The sequence below is a fragment of the Plecotus auritus genome (assembly GCF_963455305.1).
Source record: "Plecotus auritus genome assembly, chromosome: 5".
Lineage (NCBI taxonomy): Eukaryota > Metazoa > Chordata > Mammalia > Chiroptera > Vespertilionidae > Plecotus > Plecotus auritus.
Window position 1 is genome coordinate 85,992,651 of NC_137776.1, and position 24,375 is coordinate 86,017,025.

Genomic DNA, 24,375 nt, shown 5'->3' on the forward strand with positions numbered 1-24,375 from the left:
AGCAGGAAAAGGAGAAGGAAACAGTATGAAAAAGGAGAAAATAAGAAGAAAAGGTTGGCAAATAGGAAAAAATAAGATAAAGTAAAATAATGTTAAAAAATAAAAATAGAATTTAGAACACTAATCCTCAAAACAATAAAAGGTTAAAAATAATAATAATTAACAAAAATTAAAAAATAACAAAGAAAAAGAAAAAAATTCTTTAGTAAAAGATAAAAAATAAAAAAGTGAAGTAGTGTAGTGTTGTTCACTTTAGCTGAGTTTTAATGTCCCATGGGGGCTATTTAATACCCCTCTCTACTGTTCTCTCTTTCATGTCTCTGTTTCCTGTTAGATAGTCACCACTGTGTTGAAGTTCCCAGTGATCCACCACTCTTCTATGTCATACGCCACAACCTTGGCCAAGCAGGTGGGCTCACTTGGCCCACTTTGTTTTTATGCCTGCTTTCAGTCGTATTTACACAAGCGTCTATTTCTGACACGGGCTCTAGGTGAAGGTGTTTCTGTATTAGTTTCTGGGACCAAATAGCCCCTTAACCCAGTCCCTGAGGTCTCTCTGTGGGTATTCAGAATCCTTGTTTCACTCCTGAGCTCAAGGCTGGGTGGCGCTGTGCTGCTAGGAGAGGCCTGGTCTTCAGGTGAAAAATGGCTATTCAGGGTTGGAGGGACAGACTGTCCCAGAGCTTGCTTTCTGGTCGCCTCTCCCTAGTTTTCTCCTCAGCTTCCACAGGACCACCTTCCCCTGCATCACAGCCTCAGTGAGTGTTTGTAAGAGAAAGATCCAGTGTACTAGGTTTAGTGAGTAAAAGCAAGGAAAATATAAAGACGGAGCAATCTTGCTATTGCATGTCTGTCTCCCCCCAGCACTACGCGGCTGGTGCAGAACTTCAGGCTGCCTTTCTGGGTGCAGCCTCCCACGGCTGTGGGCTTAGATATAGAGTCCCCAGCTTCCAGCAGCCCTGTGGACCCCCTTCCACAGTTGAGCGCTACACGTGTCCCCACTGTGTAGTGCCATCTCTCTGACACTCTAGTCCCGTCTACTCGCATCTCTCTTTGCAGCCCAGATCCCCGATCCTACCTTTCTCCAGGTGACCTCTGCCCTTCCTGACCACAGATTGTCTTACCAGCTGTGTTTAATTTGGCAATTCTGGGTGGATGTTATTTGATTAGCTGTTTCTTCTACCTGCTCTGTGAGAAGGCACAGGACACATTTGCTTATTCGGCCACCATTTTGTCTCCCTCTGGACAAACTTTTTAGGCACCCGTGGCCGGGGAGGCTGGAGTCTTGGTGTTCATGGGTTTGCAGTTGAGGCAGCAGGTCCCGGGCTGGTGTGGCTGTAGGGTCCTGGGTGGTGTCTTAGGTCTCCTTGGGTGGAGGTGAGGCTTGACTCCCAGTAACAGTTGCTCTCCCCTTCAAGATGGCACGGCCTCTGTGGCAGAGCTGTCTGCCCTGGTAGAGATTGCTGTGGTAGTAGAGGCTACCTGACTAAGGGAGCCTGGTCTTCCAACCCCCAGCAGTCCTGTGGAATATAACTTTCTCTCACTCACACATACACACATGCCCCACACACCCACACAATCTCCTTTTGCTCCCTCACTCACTCACACTCTCTCCCTCATTGCCGTCCTGTTGACTGCTATCTTGGATTCCTTGGTTGATCCTTATATCTAAAAAACATTTTAGATGATATAATTGGATATGTAGAAAAATAAAATATTTAATTAATTATCATTGGAATTTTAAAGAAAATCTTACATGGTGAATAATTTAGTAGTTAAGTGCATATCATTTAGAATCTGAATGAAAAATACATATATACCTAATGAAATGAGTTTTAGGGACAAAATAGACATATATAGGGAGTCTTAGAGATAAGGAGGGTCCATGGGAGAGGAATACATAGATGGAGACTTGAAGATGCCAAAATGCTCATCTTATACAGAGGATAGAGAAATGCCATGGGAAGAGAGGGTCCAGGCAGATGGAAACATTTCTGACCTGAGAAATTAAAACAGCTACAAAACAAGGACAGACAGGGGTATCTCTGGCCTGAGCAGCTGGGGAATCAAAGGCAACTCCAACCAGCAAGATAAGGGAGAGAGAGATAGGGGGCACCACGTGGGCTTTGAGCTTTGAAACTAAGAGTATGTAGCAGATTGACCAATGAGGAAAACAGGGTGGGGTGCAAATTAAGGAAAGGAACCAATTTAAAAAAGGTCAGATTCAAACAAGGAACTGCAGCATATATAAACTGGAGACAAAGGGACACGAGGCAGGATTTTTTTATTTTTTTTCCATTAGAGACATAGTGAGCAGGCTTTTCCCATTGGGAAGACCCCCCCCCCCCCCCCGCCATGGGTTCCACTTTGGGAACACCCCTACACAGATGGAATTTTAGCTGCTTTCAATAAACTTCTACTTTTTTTAAATTTTTTTTTATTAAAGAAGGCTTTTTGTTCATGAGTTTATCCTTCAAACTTCATGAGGACAAGAACCTATGAGAAGAAAAATATGCACCCCAATCCCCATGTTTCAATAAGACTGTATCTAATAGGATAAAGTAAAGGATCTACATGAAATATTGAAAATTAAATATTTTTAATGTTCATAAAATGAGTGGAATAAATAGTTCTAAATGTGAAATTTTAATATTATAAAATGTCTTCAGTTTTTTAATCTACTGTGTATATATTGTGCTATTTTATAAAATTATTAATTTTCTGATTTGAAATATCATTTCAAAGCTCAAATAAAAGTTTGAATGTTTGAGAATTACTGAAATATAATTTGAAAACTAGAGGCCCGGTGCACAAATTCGTGCACCAGTGGGATTTCTTGACTTGGCCTGTGGGATTGGGCTGAAACCTGCTCTCCGACATCACCCAAGGGGTCTTGGATTTGGAAAGGGTGCAGGCCAGGCCAAGGGACCCCACCGGTGCATGATTGGGGCTGGGGAGGGATGCAGAAGGTTGACCAGCCAGGGAGGACCTGCAGGAGGGCTCCAGGGCATGTCCGGCCAGACCACAGCAGCCAGCTAACCTACCAGTTGGTGCGTCTGCCTCCTGGTGGTCAGTGCATGCCATAGCAACTGGTCGCCTGGTAAACTGTCTGCCCTCTGGTGGTCAGTGCATGTCATAGTGAGGGGTTGAGCGGCCTTAGCATATCATTAGCATATTACACTTTGATTGGTTGAATGGACAACTGAACAATAGGACACTTAGCATATTAGGCTTTTATTATATAGGATAATATTGTTTGCTGTGGTGCATTTACCTTACAATGTTTATATATATTATATATGTGTGTGTGTGTATATATGTATACATATATATAAAGATATGTATATGTATACATATATATCTTTATATATATGTATACATATATGTGTGTGTGTGTATATATATATATATATATATATATATATATATATATATACATAATGTATCCTTTATAATAAAAGACTAATATGCAAATTGACTGAATGGTGGAATGACTGGCAGAACTATTGGTCACTATGATGCGCCCTGACCACCTGGGGGCAGACTCTCAATGCAGAAACTGCCCCCAGACCACAGGCCCTGATGGGCAGCAGCTGCTGGGGGCAGGCCAGCCAGTGGGCAGTGCCAGGCAAGCCAAGGCAGGTGCCAGTGGGGGCCCCCGTTCTCCCCGTTGGTTGCCCCACAGATCGGCCCTGATCACCAGCCAGGTCTAGGGACCCTACCCATGCACAAATTTCATGCACTGGGCCTCTAGTGTGTGTGTGTGTGTGTGTGTGTGTGTGTGTGTATTTATATCTGCCTAAAATATACAGTAAACAAAAAATACGTGGAATTTATCTCAAAACAAAAATTGAAAGAGAAATAGATGTATGTATGTAACAGATATTTATTTATAATATATAAAGTTAACTTTTCAGTTTAGTAGATTAGGATCATTTATGTAATAGAATGTTTTAAAATAATATCTCCCACTGATATAAAGTTAGACTTTCACATTTATGTATATAAGTAAATATATTTCAAATAGAGATGGTAAAATATAATTCTCTAAGAATTGAAGGGGTTGTCTACTCATCTACTAATGGGCACTTGAGCTGTTTCCAGAACTTAGCTATTATAAATTGTGCTACTATGAAGATAGGGGTGCTTATATTCCTTCTGATTGATGTTTTGTGTTTCTTAGGATATATTCCAGAAGTGGGATCACTGGGTCAAATCCATTTTTATTTTTTTGAGGAGACTCCATACTGTTTTCCATAGTATGGAGTTTCCTTATACTATGTTGCACCAGTCTGCATTCCCAACAGCAGTGCACTAGAATTCCCTTTTCTCCACATCCTCACCAGCACTTGTCATTTGTTGATGGTAGCCTTTCTGATAGATGTGAGGTGATACTTCATTGTCATTTTAATTTGCATCTCTCTGATGATTATGACCTTGACCAGTTTTTCATATTTCTCTTGGCCATAAAAAAACAATGGTACATTTACATAATTGAATACTATGCAGCTATAAGAAAGAAGGCTCTCTTACCATTTGAGACAGCATGGAGAGACCTGAAGAGTATTATGGTAAGTGAAATAAGAGTCAGAGAAAAACAAGTATCACATGATCCCACTTAAATGTGGAATCTAATGAAAAAAAAGTAAACTGATGAACAAAATAGATCTTGGGTATGAATACATGGGACAGACTGATGAATCTCAGAGGGGGTGGGGAGAGTTTAACCAAAGAACTTATATGCATATATGCATTACCCATGGACACATATAATAGTTCATTGAAGGCCTGGGAGCAGGGTAGAGGTGGTCAGTGGGGAAAAGGGGAATATTTGTAATCCTTTCAACAATAAATATATTTTTTAAAGAAAGAAGGTGAATTGATGGTACATTATATATAATCTTGGAAATTTTTAAATTTTGAATTATTTGTTCTTATAGAATAAGTATATTTCTGAACCCTAATGAAATTAGCTAATTTGACTAAAATCCCAAACTCCTATGACAGAAAGTGAATTCTAGAATTAAGGCTTCTTTGGTTTGTAAAAAAAAAAAAAAAAAAAAATTACTCATGATTTTATCTAACATGCTGCTTCTCCTTTCTTTTCTGTGAAGTCCAGGTCATTTAACTTTAAAGAAAAAAATCATAGACTTTATTTTCTAAAAGAGGTTAGGTTCACAGAAAAATGGAGCTGAAGGTACAGAGATTTTTCCACTTACCCCTTGCCCTCATACAATGCAAGACCTCCCCCATTGTGTACATCCCACACTAGAGTTATATATTTGTTACGATTGATAACTCTGCATTGACACATCATTACCTGCCAAGGTCTATACCTTACATTAGGGTTCACTCTTGCTGTTGTATTTTCTGTAGGTTTGGACAAATATATCATAACATGTATTATTACTATTATAATCACTAATATTATTAGTTTCTTCATACCTTGCCCTTTTAGAATGTGATGAAGTTGGAGTCATATAGCCTTTTTAAATTGGTTTCTTTCATTTACTAATGTACACTTAAGCTTGCTCCATGTCTTTTGCTGGTTGATAGCTCATTTATTTTTATTAATGCAGAACAGTGTATTGTCTAGATCTACCACAGTTAACACATTCACCTATTGAAGAAAATCTTGTTTGCTTCCACATATTGGCAATCATGAATAAAGCTGATCTAAATATCCATCTGCAGGTTTTTGTGTGACCATAAGTTTTCAACTCATTTGAGTAAATACTGAGTTCACTTGATGGCTTATACATCTAATTCTGTAAGAAACTACCCAACTATCTTCCAAAGTGTTTCTACTATTTTTTCTTCCCAATAGCAATGGATGAAAGTTAGTCATTTTATTTTTATCTACTGGTAAGGCCTTTTTAAGTTGCTTTTGCAATATTTTCCCTTCCTTTCTCTGCTCATCTAGCACTCTGTAGCCTTATGGTTACATGCATCATATTCTTTCATGCTTTGCCAGTGTGAAACCCTAAGAGCAATTCATAGATATGTCTCTAGCACCTTACAATACTTCACTCAATAGCTTGAAAATTAATGGTTCCAGTATTTGTTCAATGAATAAAGAAAGTTCAAATTTTGGTGTGTCAGACTGTCAAATGGAGCATTATGTTTTGCAAATCTATATATAATCACAAGGTCTTTTACTAGGCTTGGAATCAAACAATTCACACTATTACCACTAGTAATATTTCTTTATTTGCTCCTTAGCGACTTTTTATTTTTATTTTGGATGGTTAAATACATGGTTGATTCATGTTAAAGGAAATTGCATTTGAAGTTATTGATTCTTTGGCCCAGTTTTTCAGCTGGAAGAAACAAAGCGCTTGCTGTAATAAGTTCTGAACCTTCTAAAAACAATATCTAATGAGGTTTGTATGTACCTTTGACATTTCATTTTCAACCAGAGTGAAGGTCAGAAATGAAAGGGCACAAATATGCTTTCGTACAGTAAATAAACAATGCTATTATTTGTCAAAGAAAATGAAATATTGCTTACTTGTACATAGCTTCTTACTATCTAAAAGTGAGTTTGCTATGCCTAATTTTGGTAATTAAATTATATTGTCCTTGCATGTACTAGAATTTGGAATTTAAAAAGGGAGTGCACCTAGTTTATATGTCAGGGACTAATGTAAATTTTGCTTTTTGTTAATACTCTGGCATTGCATTATTTGAATGTTTCTATTTAACTCTTAGATTGACTTATTATTTGTTGGCTGGTATTTATTTGGTGGAACTTGTTATTATTCTGTTAATTTGATGAACTTTCTTCTTAGATTAGACATTTTCTTACTATATATGTATTCAGTGTCCTCAACTCTCTTATATTTGGTATTTATAATACTGTAAATTTATGATTAAAGAGAATATGTTAATGTGATTTTGGACAGTAATTGGCTAGATTATGAACAGTGAAAAATATGCCCTTAGAAGCACAATACACAATGGGAATTTTAAGTGCTTTCTTTTCATACCACGTATATATCAATACATAACAAGAGATTGATCTATTAAATTTGTACTAGATCAAGACAATTTTAATGGTAAAAAAATTTAATATGTTGAAAAATATTATGAAACAGACAAGCTTCAAATGCCAAAACCCATGTATAACTGATTACTTTATATTGTCATCTATTTAACACTAGAGGCCTGGTGCACGAAATTCATGCATGTGGGGGGGTCCCCCAGCCTGGCCTGTGCCCTTTCACAGTCCAGGAGCCCGGGGGGTGTCTGACTGATGGCTTAGGCCCACTAAGCCATCAGTCGTATATCCTTAGCATTGCCACGGAGGCAGGAAAGGCTCCCACCACTGCCGCTGTGCTCGCCAGCCGTGAGCCCGGCTTCTGGCTGAGCAGCGCTCCCGCTGTGGGAGCACACTTACCACTAGGGGGCAGCTCCTGCTTTGAGTGTCTGCCCCCTGGTGGTCAGTGAGTGCATCATAGTGACTGGTCATTCCACCATTTGGTCATTTGCATATTAGCCTTTTATTATATAGGATATTTTTGAAGCAAAGTATTTCAACTTTTATGATTTATTCATTTTAAAAATTAACATGCAATAAATGCCTAATCAGAGATTTACTTCATTTTAGATGAACTTACAAATTCATCAGAAACCAGATTGTCCTTGGAAGATCTCTTCAGGGAGGACTTCGTGCTGCATGATGCAGAAGCCCGATGGATCAATGGTATGTGTGTGCCTTTTATGTGTGATGTTTACTGAGTTTTATATAATTACAGTCTAAGCAAATAATGCTATTTGAAGTTAGTATTCAAATCGACATCATTCTTTGAAGATTGCATATACTATTTAATCAATATCTTGGCTCATGTGAGGAAACCAATTCCTAAGATAGGTCATCAATAGAAATATCCTCCACACATTAGATCAATTGTTTGGTATCTGTGGTTCCCTCATGGTCATTATTAGCCATGTGACTTTAAACGTGTTACGTCTCTAGCATTTCTTTAGATTATTCTTCTTGGTGTAAAGTATGTATTTTGAGAGACTTCATATGTATATGCTTCAAATGTGGCCAACAAATTAGTTTATTTTCCTTCTTGGTGGCTCTTCTTTTTAATCCTAAGTGCTGCAAACTAGGGAGACTCTTTCCAAACTTGAAATGACTGAGAAATCACTTGGAAATATATTGCACTTTATCTTTTTCTGCCCTGGCAAAGAAACCACCTCAGTTTTCCTTAGTAATTTCAGATTTTATTATTTTCAAAGAGTTTTAAAAAGCATTAAGATTTTAAAAGAAACAACCAAAAGTAAAATCACTGAGTGGTTCCATGGTTTCTCTTTATGGAAGGTAATGGGGAAAGTGGATGGGTTATCCAGTCAGAAGAAATGTGTTGGCGAATAAAAATTCAGGTTTTCATTCCTTGAATATTCCAATTTGCTTGACCATACTAATCTCTGTAGTCAGATCACAGTTCATCTTTGCCCTTCATTTTATTTAGACATATCTTTGCTTGTTTTCAAGGCATAGAGTAGATTATTTTATGATAAGTAAAATAAGCTTTGCCCTTTATCTAATAATGATTATTTCACTTATAGTCCTTTCTTTTCTAATATCCTAATTAAGCGCTTGTATACCTGAAAATTAAATGGTAATTTATGGGAACTATAAAATGAAGGGAAGTTAATTCATGTGGGCAGAGGCCAAATCATACTGTTTAGTTAGCATTGATAAGTTCCTGGAGATCACCTGGCACTCAAGATGTGTCTTTGAATAGATGAATGCATTTCATTGAAGTTCTGTGTTATTTTTCAAGAAACTAAGTTTCAATTGAAATCAGTTGGAAGATGAGTGTGTGTCATGGTGATGGTATTATGCAGTGATTTGCAACCAGTGTGCTGCAAGAATTTTTAAAATATGCAGTACCTGACTATTCAGTCAGGGGCACTGATCTCTTTTTCCTTAGATTATCAAATTTAAAAAATGACAATAGCCAACACAACAATAGCCATCCTGGGTGAATAAATCAAAATATACCTATATTTTTTGTGATATCAGCAAAAAATATATTTTTTGGTGTGCTGCAGAATTGTTTTAATTAGTTTATGATGAAAAAGGTTGAAAATTGCTGCTATTATAAGTAAAGATAATTTAATTAATTTATTTGTATATTTTTATTTGAATCATTTGCAAATTAAGGACTTGCCATGATTATTTCAGATGAGCACTGTAACTAAAGGAGACTAATAAAAATGAGGTATCATTACCAAACATTGTTCTAATACACAGATCTCTCACAAATCATTCTCCTAATGTGCTATGGTAATTCTGCAAGTCATCTTTTTATTTGTTAACACTTATTTTCTATTAGAAAAGAGGACAACAACATTGTGAAAAAATGTGTTATTAGATTTGAATTGCTAAATGATATTTTGTTTTAGTCACCAAGATTTTGGACAAGCATTAGAAATTTGTGGTCTTTGACTTTGGAAAGCAAGCAAAAATCATGGGCCTTATCTCCCTTCTCAGGTTAGCTTGGATTATTTAAAGAGACATTCACCCCTGTGTATAACTGACACTTTGATATTGAAATGCCAAAGGACTGCTTGGATATTTAAGTAGTGAACTGCATGCTAAATTAAGCCATTTTATTATCTAGGGCACACATTCTTACATTCTATTTTAACTCTTCATAAGATACCAAAATCATATATTTGGAGTTAATAATTTTAAACATTAATAAAAAATAATTTCATTCTTCACTATTGGTAAACCTAATCTTGTGAAACATCCTAGGACAAAGCTGCAGTGTTATTATTATATTCTAGCTAAAACATAGGCTATAATATTTATTTTAAAATTTGCGTTAAAAACAACCCTTTAGCCTGGCTGTTGTGGTTCAGTGGTTTAGTGTCAGCCTATGAACAAGGAGGTCACAGGTTCAATTCCTGGTCAGGGCACTTGCCTGGGTTGTGGGCTCAATCCCCAGTAGGGGGTGTGCGGGAGGCAGCCAATCAATGATTCTCGCCCTCTTCCTTTCTCTCTGGAAGCAGTAAAAATATTTTAGAAACAAACCTTTAAACAGGCTTAAATAGAACCTAAGCTCTAAGAGGCTTTGTAAATACCACAGAAGAAATCGACTCGCTGCCAGGAGACTGTGTGCACTGCGCTGCTTTTCCAGTAAGAGAGTAGATTTGTGCTTCTTCATTCCTCTTATTCAACCCAGATCACTTCCCTAGCAATCACTAGATACTTGGCCTATTTACTGGTTCCTCACATGGCCAGGAAACACAATGGGAACTATATGAATAGAATGTGTAACCTTGGCCTCATTATCGCAGATTGTATCTAAATGTAAAATTTGAATTTTTTCTGTACTCTCATGAGGTGTCTCACCAGGCTTTCTTAGTATGTAAGTCTCTTGAAGAAGTCTAAGTTAAGCTCATCTGGAAGCTTCATTTAGTCTTGGAGGTCACCACAGGTAGATGGGAGTGCAGCAATGTCATTTCTTATACTGGTTCTCAAATAAAATAACTGAATGTCATTGCAGCCTTTGACGGGTACTCATGTTCATGGTTAGCTTAACATCTGCCTTCCCCCATATCTGCTCATAAGCTTGAATCTACATTTTTATAGCATCTTTTTTTCTAGTTGTGTCACCTTGAAACCTAGAAATCCATCTTCCTTAAAATTATTCATCTCCCCACATACATTTTTATTGAATTTATTAGGGTGACATTGGTTCACAAAACCATATAGGTTTCAAGTTTACAACTTAACAAAACATCATCTGCACACTGCATCATGAGCCTAACACCCAAAGCAAAGTCATTGTTTGTCCCATTTATCTTCCCTTTGCCCACTTCCACCTACCCCCATCTACTGTATATGTATGCATGTGTTTGCTGCATCATTTTACTTTCTTTCACCCAGCCCCCCTACCCCCTTACTTCTGACAGCTGTCAGTCTGTTCCATGTATCTATGCCTCTGTTTCTATTTTGTCAGTTTATTTTGTTTATTAGATTCCACATATAAGTGAAATCATATGGTATTTGTCTTTCTCTTTCTGACTTATTTCACTTAGCATATATTCAAATTATTGTTTGAAATTTAAATGTAAATCATTTTTTAAGGAAATGTTTTTAAGATTCTACTTTCCCTTAAAATGATAATATTTATAATAAACACCAAATAGAATAGGGAAAAGTATTTACCCATAAAATTGAGTGTTAACATTTGAGAGAAAGAAGTTTTCAGAAAAAGAATATTTTTATGTTTTAGACATATAATGATTACTTTAAAGTCTTTAAAGGGAGTTGGAAATAGAAAACAAACTTTAGATTAGGATAGGTAAACTATTATATTGCAACCTACTTTGTGAAAAGAAAACTATATTTTGATTTTTAAAATTAGGAATTAAGCAAGAAAAGTACATCATATATACTTTTAGACACAGACAAACAGTGTTGTGATAGGCACAGGGACAGGGGGTTGGGGTAGGTGGAGCTGGGGTGGGCAAAGGAAGGGAAAATGGGGATGTAAAGAGACTTTGCTTGGGGCAATGAGCACATGAGGCAGTGTGCAGATGATGTTTGTTGAGTTGTAACACTTGAAACTTGTATGGTTTTGTGAACCAATGCCACCCCAATACATTCAATTAAAAATCAACTGACAAAAAATAAAATAAAATAAATCATTTTTAACTTATAATAGAGAAAAAAAAGTCTGAGTAAGAGAAATGAGAGTTATGCTTAGAGTTCATCAACAAGAATTACTGAGTTCCAGCTACAATACAGGGTTTTGTATATTTTAAGTGGAAATCTGTTACCATTTGAAAGGTTTGTAGTAAAATAAATGGTGTTCTCATAGCTGTAATAAATTGTACAAAATTATGGTTGGTTTGTTTTTGTTGGCCCAGGACCTGGGTTTGTCAGCACAAATGTTGATTCAATAGACACTTGACATTGACATCTATTTTTCCATCTATATGTCCACCTATCTTTTATTCAACATGTGTTTATTGAACATAGCAAAAATATTCTAGATATGAGGATATAAAGATGAATGGATGCAGTCCTTTCATTAAAGGGAATAATGAATATAAAGGTTCTTCCCTCCATTGTGCACAGTATTTTTATGCATATCTGTGGGTTAAAGGAGTGAATTAGTAATCAAAGGCTGTGGTAGCACAGAAAGTAGAATTAAATAGAGTTGCAAAAAATATTGAATCAAGACTACAATTAGATTTGATTAACTTTCTTTTCCCCAGAATCAAAAACATGTCTCAATCTCCCTTATCTCTCTCTTCACTATGATGGAGGACACACACTTCCACATGTTTATTGAACTTCTTTTTATTATGTTTGCTTCTTCTTTATTTGATACAGTGTTTACTTACATACATTCATAGTCATGACTAATATAGGCATGGACCACTGACATGGTAAAAGGAAATATAATTACTGTACTACAGAATTTAGAAACTTATTACAAATAATAGACCTGAAATAATTAGACAACAATTGGGTGATACATTTTTCAATTATTGTTTTGTTTTTAATACATTGGAACTGTAAGAGATCAGTTTGAGTTAAGAATAATTGAGTAGTCTTTATGGAAGAAATGAAGTTCAGTTTCACTGTGGTAGGCAGAGGAACCTAGCGGAAAAAAGGGGATATCATTGGGAGAAAAGGATGTATTAGGACAGAGTCATAAGAATTAGCATAGAATGTAAGGATGACTAAGAAAAATGCTGTTTGTGTGCATGTGTGTAAAATTAATGGTGAAAAATTGATCAACTCAGTATTGTCATATAATTAGGATATTAATACTTGTTTATTTTACTGTCCTTGTTATCCTTTAATCTCCTTTAGCAGATTCACCTTTTTATTACATTTTAATTTGAAAAAAAAATTGAAGTTGCTTTCATGATTGTCAGCTATTTTATTTTCCTTAGAATTAAAATGGGAGATACTGGTGTTAGGAACTCCACTTTATATGTTTGTAGCATGACAGGATTCACATTTACTTTTCAACATATGTTATTTATTTGCATTTATTTGAAAACCCTTGTTTGAGAGGCTGGTGGGCACTAATTGTTTGTTATGAGTAAGTTGTGTTACAAAAAGGTTTTCTTCACTTTCCAATCATGTCAATAATTAGCTCTGGCCAGAGTCCAGGTCTTTCATATTCCATGTTGCGGGGAGACACTGGAGTACAGGAAATGTCTAAAGTGAATTTTATTGTGTTGTAATGGAACTAACATTTAACAGTGTTTATAAATTAATTAATAGAAGCATGCCTATGGCATAAGGAAAGAAATATTAAGGAAAAGACAGATAATAAGGGAAGAAATTGTTTTACTCATCTTGGACTGTTTGAATTTGACTAGAATTCTTAGCCGATTGTGAGAAAATGTAATTATTTTATATCATTGATTGTAACTGTAAAAAAAAGATTTGTGTAGGTAACCATAATAATGAACTCATATTTACATATTAAGCTTATAACACAAATTACTTTGCTTGAGTTATGTTTTCTGTGTGTGTATTTGTTTCTTTCTGATGGACTAATTTTACCTAATCAGGTTGTTCATGAAGTCAGTTTAAATGGCCTATTGAGATAGCTAGATAAAACACAGTCAACTAATTCAATTTTTACATTGAATAAATAAGTACTAATCATGTAGGTACATTTAAGGAAATCTTTAGGTAGAAGAATTGTTAGTGATAATATTTTTTATTATTAAGTGGCTAAGATTCTTTATGGTAAGTCATTTCATGCACAAGGATTTAGTCAACTGAAATTTTCATCCTGTTCATAGTGGTTGGTGCCATGTGTTCATAGAGGCACACACCATAGTAGATCTAGCCGATTTAATTCTAATTATTTTCTGTATTTACCTGATGAGAATTATATAATCTTTCCATAGTACTCTAGAGATGCAAAAAACTGAAATAATATCTGCCTTCATCAATTTATTATTAACATTATTTATTAAATAAATGTTATGTTTGGGAGGCATGTAATAGTTGCCAGGAACTTTGCTTTGCATTTTATTTCATTATATCTAATGCTTAAGTAAAGATATGTTCATTTTATAAATGAACATATCTTTACAGCTAGAAGGAGACAGAATTAGACATATTATGTTACTTTCCCGAAATGGGCATAGTAAATGTAAACACATATAAATGAAGGAAAACAATATTAAGAGAAAGACAAATAACATGAAGAGACAGTAATTAAAATTTTAGACATAAAATTAAGTATATGCTATATAATTAATGTAGGAAAAGTGAAATTCCTCAAACCAATTTGTGCAAGAACTCTGAAATAAGAGCCCACAGAACTGGAATTTACAACTTAGTGTGGAATAAAAAACAGAGTATTGTACCAGAATTCAGGAATCCCAGCTTAATAGGTGAATATTCACCATGAGAAAACTTTCCTGAACCTCAGATCCCTCATCTGCATAGTTAGAGGGTTTGACTGAATGACACAGGAGACCAATCCTGTTTTTTTAATTTTGGAATAATCCAAATTTGAGTAATGTAGAACAATAGGCTGTAAAGCAAATGACAATATGGCTAACAGATAACATCATAGCTCCTGGTAGTAGTGGAATTTGGGGAATTTTATTATTTGTAAGTACTATTAATATCAGTATTTCACAATTCTCTGCTATCACTTTCAAAACTTGATTCTACTCTTTTCAACTTCTAACAGACTTGCTAAATGACATGAGTGAAATTGACAACCCAGCTTATGTTGTTAAGGGAGATGCAAACTTTTTTTTTATCACCCCTAATGATTTAATGCACTTAATACCTTACACATCTATTTATGAGTTAAACTGTTAATTATGCATTGTTTCAAATGAGAATTGAGAGTAATTGAAAGTATGGAAAGTCTGAGAAGGGAATATTCTTTTATGTAACTTTTTAATGGAACTTTGTTCATTAAGCATAAAAAATGGAAGGAACAGTATAATGAACCTCCAAGTAATTATCACCAATTTGTGAGTGATGACTAATATCTTATGAATCTTGTTTCATATAATGATACACATGAAAGTGTGGAATTACAAGAATAGGAACAGCTAAAGGAATACACCTATTTCAAGCAGAGAGAAGAATAGAATGGTTATTAGAGAGGTGGTCAAGGGGAAGATTCTATGCTGATCATAGCTGGTTTTTGGAATTGGGCTAATACTGAATGACATAGTTTACCATTAAGAGGCATGTAAGGAAATAAATCAGAATTATGAGCTAAAAATCCTGATTGATGAAAGTCAGACCTAGAGAAGCAAGGAAGAGTTGTTTCAGAAACACCATTAGATATGAAAGGGCATCCTGTGAGGAAGGGTTAGATTTATCATGTAGATTTTAAAATAAACTGAAATGGAAATTAGGGGGAGATATACGTCTACTTACCTACAGTAAGTCATATTGGCAAATGTAGTTTTACAACTTTTTTTATTTTTTTTATTTTTTATTTTTTTATTAAGGTATTATATGTGTACAATCTTTCCATTGCCCCCCCCCCGACCCCACTCCCATACATGCCCTCACCCCCCAATGTTTTGCATCCGTTGGTTACTCCTATATACATGCATATAAGTCCTTCAGTTGATCTCTTATTTCCCTCACCTCTCCCTAACCTTACCGCTGTAATTTGACAGTCTGTTTGATGCTTTACTGCCTCTGTATCTATCTTTTTGTTCATCAGTTTATAATGTTTTTCATTATCCCCAAATGAGTGAGATCATGTGGTATTTTTCTTTCATTGACTGGCTTATTTCACTTAGCATAATGTTCTCTAATTCCATCCAGGTGCCTACAAATGGTAGTAATTCCTTCTTTTTTATGGCAGCATAGTATTCCATTGTGTAGATGAACCATAGTTTTCTGATCCAGTCATCTGCTGACGGGCACTTAGGCTGTTTCCAAATCTTAGCTATTGTAAATTGTGCTGCTATGAACATAGGGGTGCATATATCCTTTCTGATTGGTGTTTCTAGTTTCTTAGGATATATTCCCAGGAGTGGGATTACTGGGTCAAATGGGAGTTCCATTTTCAGTTTTTTGAGGAAACTCCATACTGTTCTCTGCAGTGGCTGCACCAGTCTGCATTTTCACCAGCAGTGCACGAGGGTTCCTTTTTCTCCGCATCCTCGCCAACACTTGTCGTTTGTTGATTTGTTGATGATAGCCATTCTGACAGGTGTGAGATGGTATCACATTGTCGTTTTGATTTGCATCTCTCGGATAATTAGTGACTTTGAGCATGTTTTCATGTGTCTCTTGGCCTTCCTTCTGTCTTCTTTCGAAAAGATTCTATTTAGGTCCGTTGCCCATTTTTTTATTGGATCATTTATCTTCCTTTTATTAAGTTGTATAAGCTGCCTGTAGATGTTGGAGATTAAACCTTTATCAGTGATAACATTTGCAAATATGTTTTCCCATACAGTGGGGTTTCTTGTTGTTTTGTTGATGGTTTCTTTTGCTGTGGAAAAGCTTTTTATTTTGATGTAGTCCCATTTGTTTATTTTCTCTTTGGCTTCCATTGCCCTAGGGGCAGTATCAGTGAAAAAGTTCTTTTGGCATATGTCTGAGATTTTGCTGCCTGTGGATTCCTCTAGTATTTTTATGGTTTCCCGTCTTATATTTAAGTCCTATAACCATTTTGAGTTTATTTTTGTGTATGGTGTAAGTTGGTGATCTAGTTTCATTTTTTTGCATGTATCTGTCCAATTTTCCCAACACTATTTATTGAAGAGACTGTCTTGACTCCATTGTATGCTCATGCCTCCTTTGTCAAATATTAATTGCGCATATTGGTTTGGGTCGATATCTGGATTCTTTATTCTGTTCCATTGATCTATATGTCTGTTCTTGTGCCAGTACCAGGCTGTTTTGAGGACAGTGGCTTTGTAATACAGCTTGAAATCTGGTATTGAGATCCCTCCTACTTTATTCTTCTTTCTCAGGATTGCTGTGGCTATTCGGGGTCTTTTTTTATTCCAGATGAATTTTTGGAGAGTTCTTTCTAGGTCTGTGAAATATGCCGTTGGTATTTTAATGGGGAGTGCATTGAATCTATAGATTGCTTTGGGTACTATGGACATTTTAATGACGTTGATTCTACCAATCCATGAACATGGTATGTTCTTCCATCTGTTTACATCTTCCTCTATCTCTTTTTTCAGTGTCCTGTAGTTTTCCGAGTATAGGTCTTTTACCTCCTTGGTTAGGTTTATTCCTAAGTATCTTAATTTTTTTGGTGCGATGGAAAATGGGATTGCTTTTTTAGTCTCTCTTTCTGTAAGTTCACTGTTGATGTATAGAAATGCCATAGATTTCTTGGCGTTATTTTTGTATCCTGCTACATTGCCGAATTCATTTATTAAGTCTGTTAGTTTTTTGATGGAGTCTTTCGGGTTTTTTATGTACAATATCATGTCATCTGCAAATAAGGACAGCTTTACTTCTTCTTTTCCAATTTGGATGCCTTTTATTTCTTCTTCTTGTCTAATTGCAGTGGCTAATACTTCCAGTACTATGTCAAACAGGAGTGGTGAGAGTGGGCATCCCTGTCTTGTTCCTGTTCTTAGGGGAAATGGTTTTAGGTTTTTCCCATTGAGTATGATGTTAGCTGTGGGTTTGTCATATATAGCTTTTATTATGTCGAGGTATGATCCCTCTATTCCCACCTTGTTGAGAGTTTTTATCAAGAAAGGGTGTTGGATTTTGTCAAATGCTTTTTCTGCATCAATTGATATGACTATGTGATTTTTATCTCTCAATTTGTTTATGTGATGTATCACATTTATTGATTTGCGGATATTGTACCATCCTTGCATTCCTGGGAAAAACCCTACTTGGTCATGGTGTATGATCTTTCTGAGAAAGAGCAACAAGAAAAGCCCAGTGTAAGCAGAAGGAAGGAAATAATAAAGATCAGAGCAGAGATAAATGACATAGAGACCAAAGAAACAATACAAAAGATCAACAAAACCAAGAGCTGGTTCTTTGAAAGGATAAACAAGATTGATGAACCTCTAGCCAGGCTCACCAAGAAGCAAAGAGAGAGGACCCAAATAAACAAAATCAGAAATGAAAGAGGTGAAATAACAACAGATCCTGCCGAAATACAAAGGATTGTTAAAAAATACTACGAACAACTCTATTCCAACAAACTGGACAACCTGGAGGAAATGGACATATTCCTAGAAAAATATAACCTTCCAAAACTCAATCAGGAAGAATCTAAACAGCTCAACCTGCCAGTAACTATGGAAGAAATTGAAGCAGTCATCAAAGAGCTTCCGGCAAACAAAAGCCCGGGGCTAGACGGCTTCACAGGAGAGTTTTACCAAACATTCAAGGAAGAACTAAAACCTATCCTCCTCAGACTATTCCAAAAAATTCAAGAGGAAGGAACACTTCCAAGCTCCTTCTATGAAGCCAGCATCACCCTAATACCAAAATCAGATAAAGACAACACAATGAAGGAGAATTACAGGCCAATATCCCTCATGAATGTAGATGCCAAAATCCTCAACAAAATTCTAGCAAATCGGATCCAGCAGTACATCAGAAAGTTTTACAACTTTTGGTTAATCTAGGGTAGGAAGTCATGAGTTCTCCATCCTTGCTTATATTATAAAGTGGTTGGGTGATCGTGTGATAAGGACACTTTAATGGGATTCATATAATTGATATGAGATTGTAAACATTTGAACTCTTAGTTCAACTTTAGTTTTTAATTGATTTCAGAGATGAAGGGAGAAGAGGAGAGAGATAGAAACATCAAAGATGAGAGAGAATCATTGATGGGCTGCCTCCTGCACACCGCCTACTGGGGATCGGGCCCACAACCTGGACATGTGCTCTGACCAGGAATCGTACCATGTCCTCCTGGTTCATAGGTCATTACTGAATCGCTGAATCAGACAGGCTTGGCTAGTTATAAGATTTTATTATTTTATCACTAAATCAACACAAAGGTATGGTTTAAGCCACTGCTTTAATAGTTCTTTGGTTTAGGAATCCATTGACCTAAAACAGTTCCTAGGGTGTCAGCTTTCACAGAAATTTCCCTGCTCCATATTTCCACACAGGAAACCTCCATTATGACACGAAGCCCTTGTCTCTTTGTTTTTTTTGACTGGCCACATAAAGTTGCTGAAAAATAATTTAAAAGCTGATCTCATTTTGCACTTTCAGTTGATAACGCCTTGCAATCCTCCTCTGTGCTGTCAATACTGATGCCAGTTTGAGTGAGCTTGAACATTCATTACTAGAACTGTGTGTGTACCCAGGCCATTAACCTGTCACTGCCATGTACTTCCAAACAGTGTCTGAAAGCAGGTAGCTTGCAACTACCTGGTCTCTGAAGATATTTCATTTGTAAGTGAAAAAAAATGCACATTACTTCATTGTATGTGTACATTTGCTTTTTCCTAGGAGTGTGAAAGTTCATTTGGTTTTCTGATATTACCAGTCTTACTAATTTAAATTTTCTACCATCACCCCACACCCATGACAAAATATATTTTTATATTGCACTCCTTTGAGTTTAATAGCATCAAGATCCTATGATATTCAGAAGATTTTAAAATTATAAAATATCATAATTAGAGAAGTGCAGGGGGCCTTGTAGAGCAGAACTGCATAATTTTCTTGGGCTGCTGATGAAGTGACTGGTGCTCAGAACCATCCAGATGTGTTGTTCTTTATGGCCTTCCCAATATCCAGGCTGAAAAGCAGCCTCTGTATGTTAGACAGAGTGTCTTACAAGGGAAGGGTTAGGCCTCCAGAAATTAGAACTGTCGTTCTGTCACTGGTTGATGTGGGCCACTTCTCTAAGTGGCCAAGTGTTCATCCATTAGACTGAGAGGATAATTTCTCTAATTCCTTCCTTCATAGTCATTGTGAGCATCACAAGGGATATAAGTCCTCTAAAAACTTTAAAACATTTACAAATTTTTGTCTCTATACTTACTTTTGTTTGTGTTTTTTTTTCCCATTGTTGTCACTATTACAAATGTCCCCTATTCCCCCCCTCTTTGCCTACCTCCACCCAGCCACCAACCCGCTGGCCTTCACCACGCTGTTGTTTGTGTCCATGGGTTATGCATTTATTGATCAAAAATTGATTTTCACTTCCCTAAACTGTATGGCTGTGGGCAAGTCAGCCAATATTTCTGGGCATTACTTTTGTTTAAGCACCAGAGTGAGAATCACAACAGCAATAATAACTAGTCTTTGGGTGTTGAGTAAGTGCCAGGCACTGGGCTAACTGCTTGTAGTGTACACTGTGATTTAATCTTCACAACAATCCTATGAATTATTTTTATGATCTCCACTTTACAGCTGAAGAGACTGAGCTTGGAGGGTTTAGTAATTTGCCCAGCTAGTAAGAAGAAGAGCTGGACGAAGATTTCTTAGGTTATTTAATTAAGAGGAGTGAAGGGTACAAAGTTTTAAGTTATACAAGTTAAATAAATTCTGCAGATCTGTCTTGGGGGCTTCAGCTGGTGTATCAAATTATGAATATGCAGATTATGACATGTTGAATGAGAAGGCACAAGCCAACCACAGTGGTCAACAGCATGAGCTCCCACCATGAGGAAGGGAGAGCCCAGGGGCCATCTGATTGAAGGCTGGGTTTCAGTACACTCATGCAAAGGAAGTAAAATCACAAGTATATTACTTACAGATGCTGAATGCCAGGCATGGATGGGGTTGGCCACAGAGAGCCTCAGGAAGGGCAGTCCTCTGCCCTAGGTCTCTAGTGAGCAGGAGATAGAGAACAGGGTCGCAAACACCTATAACTGATAAGGTGGTTCAGGAGGTGGTCATTAACTTTATGGGCTCACTTCTAAGTGGTTATTTCAAAGGGGACCCGGGAAAAGCAAAGCTGAAGCTTGTGGTGGGCATCCTAAGCTCATGTCCTTAGCTAAATGCCTGGACTTGGTGTGAGCAAGGTTGTCACACTGTGAAATGCCTAGGCAGCAACTCAAAACAGCTGTTTTCTCATCACAAGAGCTAATGTACAACAGTGTGACTCTAGTTAATATTGCTGTATTGTTATACTTGAAATTCGATAGAGGGCAGAGCTTAAGGGTTTTCACTCCCCCTCCCCCTACAAGAAAAACAGAGAGAACAGTAACTTTGTGAAGTTATGAATATGCTAATTGGTCTGATTATGGTGATGACTTCCCAATGTCTACCTATATCAAAATATCAAGTAGTATACCTTAAATATATACTACATTTTATTTGTCAATTATATCTCAAAATTTGGGGGGAGACAATTTTTAAAAATCACTTTAAAATAGTCCAAAAAGTTTGCCTAGGTGAGGCATGTGTTGGTAGAGAGTAAAAGCTAAAGAAAGGCTTATTTGCTGTTTGGTTTTTTTCATTTATTATTCTGTTATGTTTCCAAACCTACTTTCCTTTTTGTACCAGAAACAGATGCCTGCTTTTCCTTAGGAAACGTCAGTTCTACTCTAATTCAGCCGTGACTTGGGCCAGCATCTCTTGTTTTGCAAAAAGCTCCCTACACTAAGAACTCCCCCTCAGCCGTGTTGGACTGCTACCCTAGGTTTTCTCATGCAGGAACACTCCATTTTGCCCTTGTTTATCCAGCATCAAAAGCAATGTCTAGGCATGTAGCTACTTGAACCAATGAATTAGGGCTTTGGTGACACAGACCCTCATTTTAATTAGAAGATAGACACAATTGGGAAGGTAAACTTTACAGTATTTCCTTGTAGTCTTAGATGAAATATATATATATATATATATATATATATATATATATATATATATATAGTAGAGGACATTATTTCTCCTTTCACAAATTAAAAGGAAAGATATCCTTCAATTTATTTAAAGATTAACAAAAACTAAATTATTATGAGCAACGGTGTCATAGAGTGTGGTGTGATTGCTGATGGGCAAAATCCTGTATCAAGTAACCTCTATACAAGAAAATTAATATTATTTTTTTACAATTGCTGGGGCAGGTTCTAAGGAAATAAGTGGATTACTTAGACACCACATTTTCATGTTGAATACCCATAGGATTTCAATGTTTATAAAATTCTTATTTTTTTGTTTTTAAGACTGTGTTTATATAAATACTAGAGACCCGGTGCACAAAATTCTTGCACGGGTAGGGTCCCTATGCCTGGCTGGCAATCAGAGCCATACTGTGGGGTGACCAGCGGGGTGATCGGGGCCCCCACTCACACCCACCTTGGCCTGGTGCTGCCCACTCACCTGCTCCACCATCCCGCCGTGCTCATGGTCCTGCTCTTGTTGGGGCCCATCAGGGCCAGCAGCACCTCCACTGCCACCTGCTGCCAGTGCCACATCACCGATGCCTGCCATATTCTGAGCCACCCCTGGTGGTCAACACACATCTAACTCCTGGTTGGTTAAACTTCCGCCCTTGGGGACAATTTGCATATTAGCCTTTTATTATATAGAATTAATTCACTTTTTTTAATCCTTGTCTTTCAAATTTCTCAATACAATGGCAATTCATTCTAGAAAGCTGATACTGGAAGAGGTTTTAGAGAGGTATTCCTCCGTTTACCATAAGGTATTTGAGAATGGGAACCATGTTGTTTATTTTCATTTTAATGCTATAACTCCCAGCTCAGTACCTGCCACCTTTTAGGTACTTAATTTTTTTTTTTTTTTGAGGTAGACTGGATTCATATTCATTAACTGTCACTGTCCACAGTCATCATCACAAGACCTGTTTTATAATGAAAAGCAGTGAATTCTTGGCTGACTTGTGTTTCTCAGGGTCACAAAGTCTCAGAGCCATATTTAAAATCAACCAAGTGATTTTATTTTTGTTATTAATTAGTATTAATATATTACTGGCTTTTTGACCTTTAATAATGAAAATTTCTAAATATAGATTTATTGATTCCATGCAGTCGAAATGGCTATCATTAAAGGAAGAGGACCCCAATAGTGATTAGCAGTCAGAACTTGGGATTTTGCTGAGAAGTGATACTTTGATAATAGAGTTATCTGGCTTCTTCCCCAAAGACATCTATAATTCTTATTTTTTAAATTAAACTTGTTTAATGTTGACATGATTTCAGACTCCACCCAACCCCCTTTGTCCTTGTACACTCTTGATGAAACTATAAACTGGTACAGCCATTATGGAAACAAAGTATGGATGCTTATCAAAAATTTTAAAAAAATAACTCCACTGGCATGGCTCAGTAGTTGACCATCGACATATGAAACAGGAGGGCATGGTTCGATTCCCTGTCAGGGCACATGCCCAGGTTATGGGCTCAGTTCCCATTGGGGGCTGTGCAGGAGGCAGTTGATCAATGTTTCTCTCTCATCATTGATATTTCTCTCTCTCTCTCCCTTTCTAAAATCAATAAAAATATATTTAATTTTTTTTTAAAAAAATATGGCTACCATATGATCCAGCATTTCCAATTCTGGTTATAAAGCCAAAGGAAATAAAATCGGTATCTTGAAGAGAAAAAAATAAAAATAAAAAAAGATAACTATTTGCTCTCAGCCTTTTTAATCTCTCCTCTTGTCCCTTAGTAATTGTATCCCTTGACTAACCAGCATATTCTGAGAGCATCTAAAATTTACCTTCTACTTTATGCATTTCCTTTTTTTCTTTTTAGGCATTAATTCTGCTTTCAATGAGGCTATATAAATTATGATTCCTTGAAGATCTTAATTACATTCCTTATTCTTTATATCATCCTATAAAGCTTTTTATCTCTATTTTATTCTTCACAATTTTATGCTCTGATTATATACAACACACACTTTCAAAGATCCTTTAACTCTCTAAACAGATTTTTAAACTATTTGTATTTTTTAGGAAAAATATCTTGTCTTTTTCAAATAGGTGAAAATCAGTCATTACCTCTCCCTGAGGCCTTAGGATGGTGTTCTATGTTTTTACTCATAAACATTGTTTTTCTGCTTATCTTTGGAGGAAGGATCCTCTATCTAGACTCTGTAAATTCCTCTTGACTTTGCTGAGTCTTCTAAGATCCTCATTTTAAAAAAAATAATATATTTTATAATTGATTTTTAGAGAGAGAGAGAGAGAAGGATAGAGAGATAGACACATCAATGAGAGAGGAACTTTATTGATTGCTTCCTACACTGTCCCTACCAGGAATTGAGCCCAGCTATGTGCCCTGACCAGGAATTGAACCAGGAACTTCCTGGGTCCTGGGTACAGGCTCAATATCTGAGCCACACTGCCCAGGCCAAAATCCTCATTTTTAAAACAGGTGGAGCTGTCGGGTTCCTGGATTACTTTTCAATGTCTATGCACATTCCAACCAGTAGTCATATGAGTATTGTTATCGCAT

General features: G+C 36.5%; 1 protein-coding gene across 4 annotated transcripts in view; it reads left to right on the forward strand.

The window, feature by feature from the left end:
- DPP10 (dipeptidyl peptidase like 10) overlaps positions 1-24,375 on the forward strand; it is a 728,831-nt gene that overhangs the window by 196,156 nt on the left and 508,300 nt on the right. For all 4 annotated transcript variants that reach the window (XM_080667876.1, XM_080667877.1, XM_080667878.1 and 1 more), the window contains exon 3: positions 7,610-7,705. In XM_080667876.1, the coding sequence (XP_080524002.1) occupies positions 7,610-7,705 (96 nt within the window). The remainder of the gene's footprint in view (positions 1-7,609; positions 7,706-24,375) is intronic.